The following is a 13,870-nucleotide window of genomic DNA, read 5'->3' as shown; positions in this document are numbered from 1 at the left end:
GGAAGAAACATACCAAGAGGAGAATGAGGCAACCGAGGCTGATAAAGGAAGGCAAAGAGATACATATACCGTGGCAATGATTAGCGGGAAGATAGAGGATTGGGAAGCTTTTTAAAAAAACATCAGAAGGCAACTAAAAAAGCAATTAGGAGAGAAAAAATGAAATATGAAGGTAAGCTAGCCAATAATGTAAAAAAGAGGATACCAAAATATTTTCAGATATATAAAGAGTAAAAATGAGGCAAGGGGAGATATTGGACCGCTGTTAAATGATGCTGGAGAAGTAGTAATGGGAAACAAAGAAATAGTGGTTGAACTGAATACGTTTTTTGCATCGAAGATAGACACAAATAGCTGGAGTAACTTAGTGGGACTGGCAGCATCTCTGGAGATAAGGAATGAGTGACGCTTCGGGTCGAGACCCTTCTTCAAACTTCAAGATAAGAGAAACAAGAGATATAGACGGTGTTGAGGAGAGAACAATGAATGAAAGATATGCAAAAAAGTTACAATGATAAAGGAAACGGGCCATTGTAAGCTGTTTGTAAGCTGTTGCCAAAGACAGAAAGGTCTGTAGGAATGGGAAGGAAAATTAAAGTGTTCAGCAACCAGGAGATCAGGTTGGTTCACGCGAGCTGAGCGAAGGTGTTCCGCGAAACAATCGCTCAGTCTGCGTTTGGTCTTGCCGATGTATAAGAGTCTACATCTGGAACAATGGATACAGTAGATAAGGTTGGAGGGGGTGCAAGTGAACCGCTGCCTAACCTGAAAGGACTGTCGGGGTCCCTGGACAGAGTCGAGGGAGGAGGTATAGCGACAGGTGTTGTATCTTCTGCGGCTGCAGGGAAAGGTACATGGGGAGGGGGTGGTTTGGGTGGGAAGGGATGAGTTAACCAGGGAATTGCGGAGGGAATGGTCTCTGAGGAAGGTGGAAAGGGATGGAGATGGGACAATGTGGCTAGTGGTGGGATCCCGTTGGAGGTGGAGGAAATTTCCAAGGATTATGTGTTGTATACGACGGCTGATGGGGTGGAAGGTAAGGACTAGGGGAACTCTATCTCTGTTGCGACTTGGGGGAGGGGGAGCAAGGGCAGAGCTGCAGGGTACCCAGTGAGGGCCTCATCTATGATGGGAGAATGGAACCCCTGTTCCCTAAAGAATTAGGATATCTGGGATGTTCTCGTATGGAACACCTCATCTTGGGCACAGATGCGGCGTAGACAGAGGAATTGGGAGTAGATGATAGAGTCTTTGCAGGAAGCAGGGTGTTGAAGATCGTAGTTGAGATAGTTGTGGGAGTCAGTGGGTCAGTAGTCAAGATAGTTATGGGTGGGGATAATTTTTACATCACACTTCCCTGTGGAAGACACCAGCAATGTGCCAGAAATTCAAGAGAGTCAGGGGGCAGAAGTGAGTTCAGTCGCTGTGTTACTAAGGAGAAAGTGTTGGGGAAGCTGAAAGGTCTGAAAGTGGATATGTTACCTGGAATAGTTGTACTACACCCCTGGGTCCTGAAAGAGGTAGCTGCAGAGATTGTGACGGCATTAGTGGTGATCTTTCAAGAATCACTAGATAGTTCCAGTGACTGACAAATTGCAAATGTTACTCCACAGTTTAAGAAGGGAGCGAGACAAAAGAAAGGAAATTATAGGCTGCTTAGCTATTGAGTCCATTATTATGGATGAGGTTTCGGGGAACATGGTAGCACATGATAAAATAGAGAAAGTCAGCATGGTTTTGATAAGGGGAGATCATGCCTGACAAATCTGTTGGAGACTTTTAAGGGAATAAAAGAGACAAAGGAGAATCAATAGAAGATAGACACAAAAGCTGGCGTAACTCAGCAGGTCAAACAGCATCTCTGCAGAAAAGGAACTAGTGACGTTTCGGGTCGTCGACATAGAAAATAGGTGCAGGAGGAGGTCATTCGGCTCTTCGAGCCAGCACCGCCATTCACAGTGACCATGGCTGATCATCCACAATCAGTACCCCGTTCCTGCCTTCTCCCCACATCCCTTGACTCCGCTATCATTAAGAGCTCTATCCGTCTGTTCCTCTGCACTCTCCCTCATGTCACTGCCTTACAGAGTACCTCCTCCCAACGTTGCTCCTCGAGATTATCAAGGTAATTGACTGTTCTATTCTTGCAGGCCCGCATCCTACATGACAAATAACACATGGTGGCATTGGGAGATTTCTGTTTCAATGAGCTAAACATCCCCATTATCTCTTCCACATCAATGTTGTGTGATCTTGGTGATGCAGTCTCCTCCTTCAGCTTCTCAGTTACATCAAGTTCAAAGTAGTTACTATACTGCCTCTCCAACACAGTGATGACAGCTTGAAGACAGCTCCTCATCTTTGAACTGAACTGTGGATGTACTGGCCGCTCCCAAAGTTTCGTCAATGTGGCATCAAGATGCACCTCCTCATCGAAGAAATCTTCCCTTGCCAATATCAAGTTCTCTGGATTTTCTGTGGCTTCCTTTAGAGCAGCAATCACCCCTTTAACCACTTTGATGCCATCAACATGGTTGATCTGATTCTGGCTTGAAGTGTAGTAGCGCTTCATCCAAGGCCCACTCAGATATTTGCCAAGTAAGCCTAACATCTGAAGTTCTACTTTTGCTTCAGCTTGGGTGAAGTCATGGAGGATGGCGCTTCTCAACCCCCCACAGGATGTTCCGCTATTCAGCAGGGCAACAAAGTCATCATAATGTTCCATGAGCTTGCCACTAATATGGAAAAGTATATGCAATCTGTTGCCACGGTAGCGTAGGAGGACACCTAGGGGGATGTTCCTTTCATCCAAAAATGCAACAAATCCTTTTGGGTCCCCTTTTCCATTCTTGTACCGAAGTTTGGCATTTACTGCTAGACAGTCTTTCGCAAACAAGAATTTTCCTCTGGATTGTTTTGGCATTTTGAGGGCTGAGCGAATTAATGTTGCGATGGAGGCAAAAGGATGCAAGTGGCAATAGAGCACATTCAAAGATTTACCCCACTCACTGCTCACAATCCTAATAGCAGCATGATTAGCTGTACACCTGTCACTCATTGTATTTGAAATGTTGTCGATTATCTTTTCCCTGGTGTCTTGAAAATCTGCTTGCTCATTGAAATAAGTGTAAGTTTTACACGAATTGTCAACTGTTGCGCAAATATGTTGCGCATAGTCCTCAGCAGACCCACCAGCCAATTCATCGACTGCTGCAGAAAGACATTTATTTGTGGTCTCTGCGTTTTTATTATTTTTTGTCTGTGTTTTTATGTAGTTTTTGTTATTTTTTGTGTTGGGTGTGTGTGTGCGGGGGCGGGGGGGGGGGGTGGGGGGGGGGGGGGGGAAACTTTTTGAATCTCTCCCTGCACTGGAGACCCGACCTTTTCTCGTCGGGTCGCAGGTGTCGTTGAGGCCGCAACGAGGAGCGGCCTCCAACAGGAAGAAGCCGGGGACTCAGGTGTCGACTCACCTCACCGTCGCGGAGCTGGCCGAGTCCGGAGCGGGTGGAGCGGTGGAGGAGCGTTGCCGCTGCTGCTGCTGCTGCTGAGTCGGAGGCTGCTGCTGCTGCTGCTGCTGCTGCTGCTACCGGAGAGTCGGAGGCTCCAACGACGGGTCTGTGGACGACGGCACCGGGAGCCCACGGCTCCCTGGAGGGAGACCGCTTTTCAGGGCTCCTGCAACGGCGACTTCTCCCGCCCGAGTTGCGGGGTTGAAGAGCTCCTGGAGCGGGGCCTACATCACTGCCCCGCGCGGCTGGAATGGCCGCGGACTCTGCGAGCGCACACCGGGGGCTCTAACACCAAGACCCGGTGTGCGACCTCGCACCACCCGGCGTGGCTTTAATGGCCGCGGGACAATCGCCATCGCCAGCCGGGGGCTATGACTTTGACTCTGACATCGGGGGGGGGGAGTGTGCAGTGGAGAGATAAGTTTATTTGGCCTTCCATCACAGCTATGTGATGGATGTTTATGTTAAATGTAATTATGTTGTGTCTGGGGTCTATTTGTGTGTAATGTATGGCTGCAGAAACGGCATTTCGTTTGGACCTCCAGGGGTCCAAATGACAATTAAATTGACTCTTGACTCTTGACTCTTGAAGTGTACACTGTTAATATGGGTCTCTTCTTGGGTGGTTGCATCAAAACCCACAGTCAAACCCTTTGTTGCTAGGATCATCTCTGCTGTCTGCAACTCAGCAATAGCTCCTAATTCTCGGGCCATAATTCAACTGCACTGCATCGAGGAATATGATCCAGATTAAGCCCACTCCGCTTGTAGAACTGGCTTATCAGGATTGGAATGTTTGCTGTGGGAGATTTGTTTACAATACAGTCAAACACATGCATCCTTGTTGTTGAGGAGTAAGTCTTCTGGTCCACCTTTGACTCGACAATACTGGCAGCCTGCAGAGTTTCGATTGTTTCTTTGAGGACAAGATTGTCAAACTCGAGGCGTCTCACATCCTCTCCCCTGTCCTTTAGTTTTTCATGAACTTTTCTGTACTGATGAATTGAAACAATTTTCCTGTTTTTCTTACTGCCACGAAACTTGAGCAATTGTCCGTGTGCTTTTTTAAGTCTCAAAAACTCTGCCTTGGTTTCAGCAAGCTCTCATGCAAAAGTTTTCCCACGTAATTTGGTTTTGAGTTCCTGAATCTTTCTGTGGTTTTGCTTTCTCTTTAAGGCTTGATTAACTACACGTTTGGGAGTTTTCAACTGTGCCCTAAGTTCACTGATCTTTGCGCGATACTTTAGTGCAAGAGTGACCTTGGATGTGGACAGAAAATTTAGTCTTTTCTTCAATTTCTGTTTCCTTGGCGAAAGACTTAGAAATTCCCTGCTACATCTTGTTGAAACAATAGATGTCGATGGCATTGGTTCAGGTGAGGCAGCAGCTGTCGTTGGCGTTGCTAGATTCAGTGGAGGATGTAGACTATGACTGTCATCGCCCATGTCCTCAGTGCCTTGAAATATGGGCACTTGGCTTTCGGCCGATGTCAAGGATTCAAGATCTTGAGCACCAGGCGATCGAACGTCATCTAAAGAAATGTGTTGACTGCATTCTGGAAGTTTAAAAGTTTTATCACAAATTTTCATAAATGCTCCAAGTTCCTTGGGATTGGTGAGTTTTTTAAACTTAAGCAAAGTCCGGTTTACGAGAGTTCTCACTCTTGAGTTAACAGCAGCAAATATTTAGCCTTCTGCATCCGACAAGAGAAATGTGAACTCAGCGATTTCTGTGTTTCAGACAGACTTTTTCCAAACGAGGTATACAAATACAAGATGTGTCCGTTTTTAAGAACCCTCTTAGACTCAGGCATGACAGAGAAATTAACTTCAAGGTGAACTTTAGCTATGTCTGGCTGGGCTTTTGGATTCACAATTTTGCATTTCATTTTCGGAGACATCTGTTTATAATGTAATTTTTTTTTAAATCACTGAACAGCATTAACAGAAACAAGTTATTATTTGCAGCTTTAGAAAAAAGGTAGAAATAATAAAGTTAAACGCTAAAACAAATAGTAAAAAAATCCAACAAAAAATTCATATTCATCAGTTTAATCAAATCAATTAAATTCATTTAAATTCCATTACCAGATCTAAACCTCTATCCATTTCTTAAGAAAAGGCTAACATTTTTAAATAGCCTAAGTATCCAAATAACATTCATACAAGAATTCACAATTTAACATTTTTAAATCTCACTGTCATGAACTTATATGCCAAATGGAAGGAATTTAATGTTTAATTCCCATAAATTAATCCAGAAACATCCACTCAAAATATAATCAAAATTATTATTTTTTGCACAATACATGTACAGTTGTGGATATTTAGTATAAAAATATTGACCATGGAGAGAGAATAACACAAAAATATATATGATTTAGATGCTCATGACATGATTGTCCCAAAAAAAACGAGGATTTAAATCATCTTGCGAGTGGGTGTTTCTGGAATGTGATCGATTGGAACATTGCCATTGCCGTAAATTTTAAGCCCATATCGGCAGGCAACACACCGCCGATTCGTATGGGGCCTAAATAACATTTTTGCATCGTAAAATTAGATGAAAGCCACCCCAAGAAGCAAGATTATATGTGAAACAAATGACTTACCTTTTGTATTGTCCTGGTATTGCGATCCATGGCGTTGAAGGCATTGACGGTGTTAGAAGTCGCTTTTTACTTTAATCCAGCGATTAAATTGTCCAGCGATTTAAAAAAATAAATAAACCGGGAACGGAAGTCCGATCGATTTTACTTCATCAGCTAGCAGCCCGAGGAAATCCTTCTCCGAAAGCAATACAAACATGCATTTTAACCCCCCCCCCCCCCCCCCCACCAAAGGCTTCGGAGTTGCCCGCACAGCCATTGGCAGATCTGGAGCGCCGCTGAAGGTAGGTTTTGTAACATCGCTATAAATAGTTGCGGTCCCAGCACCGAGCCTTGCGGTACCCCACTAGTCACTGCCTGCCATTCTGAAAGGGGCCCGTTAATCCCTACTCATTGTTTCCTATCTGCCAAGAGGACTAGGACTTGAGGAGTTTAGGAGACTGAGGTGCATAATTAAGGAAACCTGGAAGGAAAAATGGAGCAAGATATAATTCTGGCAGATAAAATGGAGGAGAATCCAGAGATTTTTATTAGTACTTTAAGAGGGTAACTGGAGAAACCAATGTGGTCATCTATGTGTGGAGCTGCAGGTCCTAAATTAGTATTTCTTATCTGTTTTTACTAAAGAGAAAGACATAAAGACCAGGGAATTTGGGATAGTTAATGGAGATGTCTTGTGGACTGTCCATATTACAGAACAGCTGGGTGTCCTAAAGCAGAGGAAGGTAGATAAATCTCCTGGGCCTGATCAGATCTATCCGTGGAAACTGGGAAGCTAGAAAAGAAATTGCAAGAGCTCAGGTTGAGTTATATGAATTGTCCTTGGACACAGATGAGGTGTCGGAAGACTGGAGGGTGGCTTATGTTGTGTCTCTATTTAAGACAAGTGCAAGTGATGGTCTGGGAATTATTGACCAATGAACCTAACATCTGCAGTTCTGGATGGGATTCTGAAAGATAAGATATATATGTTTTTGGATAGCATGGGGGGAATTTTGTCCTGTACCTGTACCATGTGTCTGGCTACTGTCTGAATAAGAGCTTACTAGGACTGCAGCTCATTTCTTTACATCTGTGACATAGGGTGGGGACAGTCCATAATCATCATCATACCCATCTATATATCTCATTGTCTAAACTTCCCAGTCAATGTCATCTCCATCCATTGGCAGGGCAGTTGGTGACACAGCCGCCATCATTCTCCCGCATATTTATTTTGTTCCACCTCTAGTGCACAGTCTAATACTGCTATTTTTTAAAAATCATTTTCTGGTTCTTCGCCATGGCTATGAGTATCATTACTTTATTTTTATATTTACCCTTTTTGTTTATAAATTGCTTGTCTTCCTTATAATTTTCAAATTTCTGACAACAGATAGATAGGGGCTGATTATGGTTAGTTAGCATGGTTTTGTATGTGGTTGATTGTGTCTTACAAATGTGATTGTTTAATAAGTAGTCAAGAAGTATGATTATGATTATGATGCAGCACGGAAACAGGTACATTGGCCCAACTCGTCCATGCCAATCAGGTGCCTAATCTAAGCTAGTCCAATTTGCCTACATTTGGTCTGCAACCCTCCAAACGTTTTCCTATCCAACTACCTGTCCAAAACACTTTTAAAAGTTGTTATTGTGCTTGTTTGAACTAATTTGTGAACCTGGTTTCATATACCAACCACCCTCTATGTGAAAAGGTTGCCCTGTGCGTTCCGTTAACTCTTTCCCCTGTTCCATTCAACCTATGCCCTCTAGTTCCTGATACCTCTACCCTGGGGAAACTACTCTAGGGTACTACTATTTACCCTATCGATGCTTCTCATGATTTTATGCATCTATATAAGAGTTGCGAGTCAAAGATAAAATGGGAGAGAAAACAATAATGACAAGTAACCATTGGCTGAGGATCACGCTTGCCAACTAAATTTAAATATTCAGATTTATTTAATATTTATTTAACATTCAGTTCTGTGCATGGTTACCTAGATTGTTACTCTGTATGTTAATTATCTTGTACCTTAAATTTCATCCTATTATTTCAGAAAAATTCGGACATTTTAAACAACCCTCAGGGCATGTCCATTGTGCGAGTATATAACAAAATTGCCTATGTATTGGTCATGTTTGAAGTATTACTTCACAAAATGTGGACCAAAAAAACATCAGCAATTCAATATGGTAAGTGCATTATTCATTTTGCCTCATTTTGCAACTGTATTCAATGATTCAATGATACTTTATTCTCACGCGTACCTTGATACAGTGAAATGCTTTGTTTTGAATACAACCTGGTAAAATCATGTAGCAGACCTCACGTAGACAATACACAAATGTCGCTTCATTTTGCCGCCGGTAAAGTGACATTCACCGAACAGTCCGATTATACTGCCTACCACCATCCCACCCCACCGCAGAGTCCTCCCTTTGTTCTCAGCGGCCATCCTCGCTCTCCGACCTCCGCACTCTCTGACGGCTCTCTCTTGGCATTCCGGTGGCCCACTTCGTTCTCCGACAGTCCCCTTGCTCTTTGACGATCCCCATGCTCTCCCTCAACCTTGCTCACTGTCCAGCGGACCTCCTCACTCTTCAATGGCCTATCTCACTCTCTGCCGATCACCTCACTTTCCAGCCGACCACTGTCTCTCAGCTTCAGAGACTTTGATTTAATTATAACTTTGGGTAAAAAAAACTAAATGCCGGAGTAACTCAGCAGGCCAGGCAATATCTTCTGCATGGAATGGATAGACACTTTTTGGTTGGGACAATTCTTCAGACAGATTTTGACAGGGTGGGATTTGTACCTTTATCCTGTGACTGCATAGATTTCTTAAGGATTTGTTGTTTTCCTTCCCCTTGCCAAAGTCTTGCTGGTTGGTATTTTAAGTGGCTACTCTTAATTGCCCATTTTGTAGGGGAGGGAAGAAGACGGAATGAAGGAAGTATAAATTGTATGAAGTTGTAGGAATAACGACAAGTTGTTTAACTTCATATAAAGTTCTTTATTAACCACGACGCGCTGAGACTGAGAACAAAGATTCCACATTCCAACTAACTCATCGGTGTATGAGAGCACTCCTGGAATAGCACGCATGCGCAAGGTAACATTCCATAGAGAGGTCTGTGTAAACACCCGACATGGATTAGGAATATAGTGACTGATCTACATCCTCTTTCCTTAGCTCATGCCCCATGAAACAAAAGCAAACATGCATACATGTAATTATAGCAAAGTTTATATAAAATTAATAAATTGACCTGCTAACTAGTAACTACAGTGAAGTAAAGCAATGCCCATAATAACAGTCATAAAGAAAACATTCAGTCTTTAGTCTTTGTATTTAGGATTAGGCTTGCAGACACGACCTGCACGTGTCCTGTAAAACCTCTCTGTGGTATTCCTCACAGGCGATAGCAACACAGGCACAGACTTCACAGGCAATTTCTCCACAGGTACCGACATCACAGGCGATTCATCCACAGGTGCAGACACCGGCACCTGAACCTGAAACTTCTGGGTCCACTGTCACATGTCCATCACTGATAAGAACATTGTCATCTTCTGTCCACATTACTGTGTCCGGGTAATCAGTAATATCAAATGGAATTTGCTGTGTTGGCACAGGCTTGTCTACAGGTAAAATAAGTCTTCGATTCCACCTGTAGAACCTTCCTTCAATTGAACAATATAGGATCTCGGCTCCTGGCATATCTCTTTAACCATGCCCATACGATTGTAGCGTTCCGGGGTTTGTAACCGGACAACCTGTCCTTCCATCAAAGGCTGGAGTGGACGACTGGATTGATCATAACACGCCTTCTGGGACAGCCTTTTATTGAGAAGTTGAGCCTAAACCTCTTGAGGCTTACACATGCACGGCCCCAGCAGTTTCTTTGAGACTGGGAGGGTGGTATGCTTCTGCTTAGAAATTAGCCTTTGTGCTGGTGAACCAAGTGTCGTGTCACGTGGCACATTTCTGAGATTAAGGAGATCTAAGAAAACGTCCGACCGGGCTCTGTGAGATTTTTCCCAAAGTCCTTGTTTTACGTTGAGGACTGCTCGCTCAGCTAGCCCATTCGATTGGGGATATTCCGGGCTGCTGGTGATATGAGCAAAGTCCCACTGTTCAGCGAAGTCTTTAAAGCGCTGGCTTGTGAACTGTCCAGCATTGTCTGACAGGTACTCCAGGTACTGAAAATTGTCTCCTTAACTCACAGCTGCTGATGAAGTAGTGTGAAGAAGTTCAATGTCATACCAGCCGGAATATGAGTCCACTTGCACCAGGTATTGTTAATTGTGCCATTCAAAGATTTTGGTTCCCACCATGGACCAAGGCAATTCTGGAACTGGAAGCAGCAGAAGTGGTTTTCTCTGCTGGTGTGGCTTTGTACTGTTGCACACGGAACACGATTGTACCTCCTGGTGGATAACATCCGTCATTGCAGGCATGAAGACCATGCTCCTTGCGCTTTTCAGCATGGCTTCTGCCCCAGGATGTCCCCTGTGTATGATGCCGATGTACTCCTTTTGAAGCGAGACTGGGATAACTGCTTTGTGGCCCTTCATGATGACCCAATCTTCGATGGTTAGTTCATCTTGGAAAGGAAAGTAGGGCCGAATAGCGTGTGGAAGCATGCGTTGTTTGCTGGGCCATCCACGCTTGATGACGGTGATGAGTGTCCATAAAGTGGCGTCCTCCGCCTTGTGTGCCATCAATTCCTCCAGCCGGGATGAAGGAATACCATAATATCGAAAGTGTCTTTTTCAGCTGCATGCTGGGCTGTAGATTTCCTAGGAGCCCGAGACAGAGTGTCCGCCAGGTACATATGTTTTCCACATTTGTAAACAAGGTTAATGTTGTACCTCTGAAGTCTTAACATCATCCTCTGAAGTCTTGCAGGTGCCGCATGTATGGGCTTGTTTAGAATAGTGACCAGTGGCTGGTGATCCGTTTCTATGGTCACTAGCTTGCCGTAGACGTAGTCATTGTACTTAGCACACACGAAAACCACTTCCAACAACTCTTTTTCGATTTGAGCATATCTAGTTTCAGTGTCCGTTATTGTCGCAGAAGCATTCGCAACAAGCTTTCCTTCCTGCAAACATGCTGCACCAAGGCGATACTGTGAAGCATCGCAGGTAAGCGTAACTGGCTTATTGACATCATAGTAAGACAGTGTAGGTGGACAAGACATATCATTTGAGTGCCTCAAAGGCATGTTGCTGCAGCTCGTGCCACTTCCAGGCAGTGTCTTCGTGAGCGAGCTGTCGCAGGGGAGCCGACAGGTGACTGAAATTGGGAATAAATTTACCAAGGTAGTTGCCCATTCCCAGAAACCTTTGCGGAGCGGCGACATCCGCTGGCGCTGTCATCTCACTGATAACTGTCATTTTGGAAGGATCAGCTTTGAGGCCTTTGCTTGTAAAAATATGTCCCACATAGCTTACCTGATTCACTCGGAACTTGCACTTGAGAGGATTGAGCTTCAAGTGCACCTTTCTGGCACGGCCAAGCATTTTTTCTTTATTTGGCATCATGTTCCTCAACGTCCTTACCCGCAATGATAATGTTATCAACGATGATCGCACAAGGAGAGCCTTCGAAAATCTGTTCCATGGTGCGCTGGAACACCTCACTGGCCAAATTGAGTGCGAACGGCATCTGTAGAAACCTGTAGCGGCCAAAAGAAGTGCTGAAGGTGGTGAGCATTCATGATTAATAGTTGAGCGGAATCTGCCAGAAAGAGTTCTTGGCGTCTAACCCAGGAAACCCAGGTGTGTTTGCCATGTGGGCACCCACTTCTTCCACTGTGTGCATAGGTGGTGTGGTCCTTTCAGAGCAACATTCAGGTCCTTTGGATTGATGCATATTTGGATCTCTTCTTTGTTCTTTTTGTAAGTTGCAACCATAGATGACACCCAATCGGTTGGCTCTGTAACAGGCGTGATGACACCCAATGCCTGCATTCTGTCCAGTTCAGCTTTGACCCTCATAGCCATGGGAATATGATGTGCAGAACGAATAACAGGTCTAACATCTGGGTCCAGTGTCATGGAATAGGTTACTGATAGCTTTCCAAGCTTGTCGTTGAAGAGATCACTGTATTCTGCAAGAATTTGCTGTGATGTATCATCTTTTGTCGGGGTCAACTGGTGAACGTCCTTGCTGAACAAGACCAGCCCCATTTCTTTGCATGCACAAAGTCCTAACAGTGGCACCACACCCTCTTGGAAAATGTAAAACGGTAGTGTATATAAATGTCCCTCCAGGTGGTACTACAACTTTACCCTTCCGATAGGTTTGATCTTAGTGCCCCCATTGGCAGCTAGGGTGGTATTGCATGCTTTTATTTGCTCACCACCCCATACACGTTTGAATGACATTTTAAACATAACATTGCCATTGGCTCCAGTATCTATTTTCATTTCAGCTGAGACACCATTAACCTGCAGCGTAACCATAGCTTCGTCATTTTTCACTTGTTGTGCATCATTTGCAGTGTGATACTATCAACATCAACCGTTTCTTCAACGCTGCTGTTGGTTTGATCAGATTGTAGTTGGTGGACAGGCTGTTTAGGTTTCTCAAAATGTGGATTTGCAGCATCTCCTGAAATGATTACGTTTTTTACAGGCATAGCATTGTTGACCAAAAGCAGGGCATTTCTCCCTTTTTGCTGCATGACGTCCTCCACAGTTGTTACAGCCAGCAATAAATCGCATCCCGGATTTATTTGACTGGATTCTGATCGTTATCTAAGGATCTCCGGAACCCAACCTGAACAGCATCGATACTAATAGCTGATCGCTGCACAATAGTTAGCATTTTAGTGTGCACATCAGTCATCTCATGAACCTGACAGGTAGAGATAGCTTTAACCAATGTCAAGTCACAGTTGCGCAGAAGTACCTTTCTTAGTTTATCATTAATGATACCACACACCAGTCTGCCTTGATATGTTCATCACAGAGCTCTCCAAATCTGCAGCTTCTTGCTGCTATCTTTAAAGCACTGACATATGATTCAATTGTCTCATCAGCATTCTGATTCTGTGTGAAGAACTTGTGCCGTTCCATGGTACGATTAGTTTGAGGGTTGCACAAGTGTCAACATTTCTTCTTGAGACATTGAGGATCCTCTTTTGATTCTGCGGGGGTGACAATTTCTGCTCCAGCTCCTTCGGCAGACTGTCTCACCTCCTCCGTGTACACTTTGCACATTCGATAGCTTCCTGTCCTGCAAGATTGAGGAGAATGTATGCTCGAACGGAGTAGCTTATCGTAGTGTGCAACTGCTACAAAAATGTCATATTCTTCCTTGAAGATGTACCATCGCTCTCCGACGTTGCTGTCGAAGCCAAGCGGGTCCGGTCTCCGGAATGCACCAGCCATGTTCGGTTGGCAAACAGACTTTTCGATCTCATTTGTAAAGAAAAGGAGAGCAAAAAACTCACGAAGTTCAAGCCGATTAAGTTCCGGAATAAAACTTCTGACACCATGTATGAAGGTGTAGGAATAACGGCAAGTAGTTTAAATTCATATAAAGTTCTTTATTAACCATGAGACACGGAGACAGAGAACAAAGCCGCCACATTCCAACTAACTGTTATCAGTGTGTGAGAGCCATTCCTGGAATAGCATGCATGCGCCAGATAACATTCCATGAGAGGTCTGTATAAACACCCGACATGGATTAGGAATATAGTGACTGATCTACATAAATGGCCCCTGATTTTGTTAGCTGCTATCCTGAGG

At 44.2% G+C, this 13,870-nt stretch overlaps 1 protein-coding gene across 1 annotated transcript in view; it reads left to right on the top strand.

Moving 5' to 3' along the window:
* Positions 1-13,870, top strand: part of LOC129697508 (dynein axonemal heavy chain 8-like) — a 641,267-nt gene that overhangs the window by 173,619 nt on the left and 453,778 nt on the right. The window contains 1 exon segment of the mRNA XM_055636144.1: positions 8,160-8,295. Coding sequence (XP_055492119.1) covers positions 8,160-8,295 — 136 coding nt within the window.

The sequence above is a fragment of the Leucoraja erinacea genome, chromosome 5 (genome assembly GCF_028641065.1).
Source record: "Leucoraja erinacea ecotype New England chromosome 5, Leri_hhj_1, whole genome shotgun sequence".
Classification (NCBI taxonomy): Eukaryota; Metazoa; Chordata; class Chondrichthyes; order Rajiformes; family Rajidae; genus Leucoraja; species Leucoraja erinaceus.
This window is presented reverse-complemented; position numbering and strand designations above follow the sequence as displayed.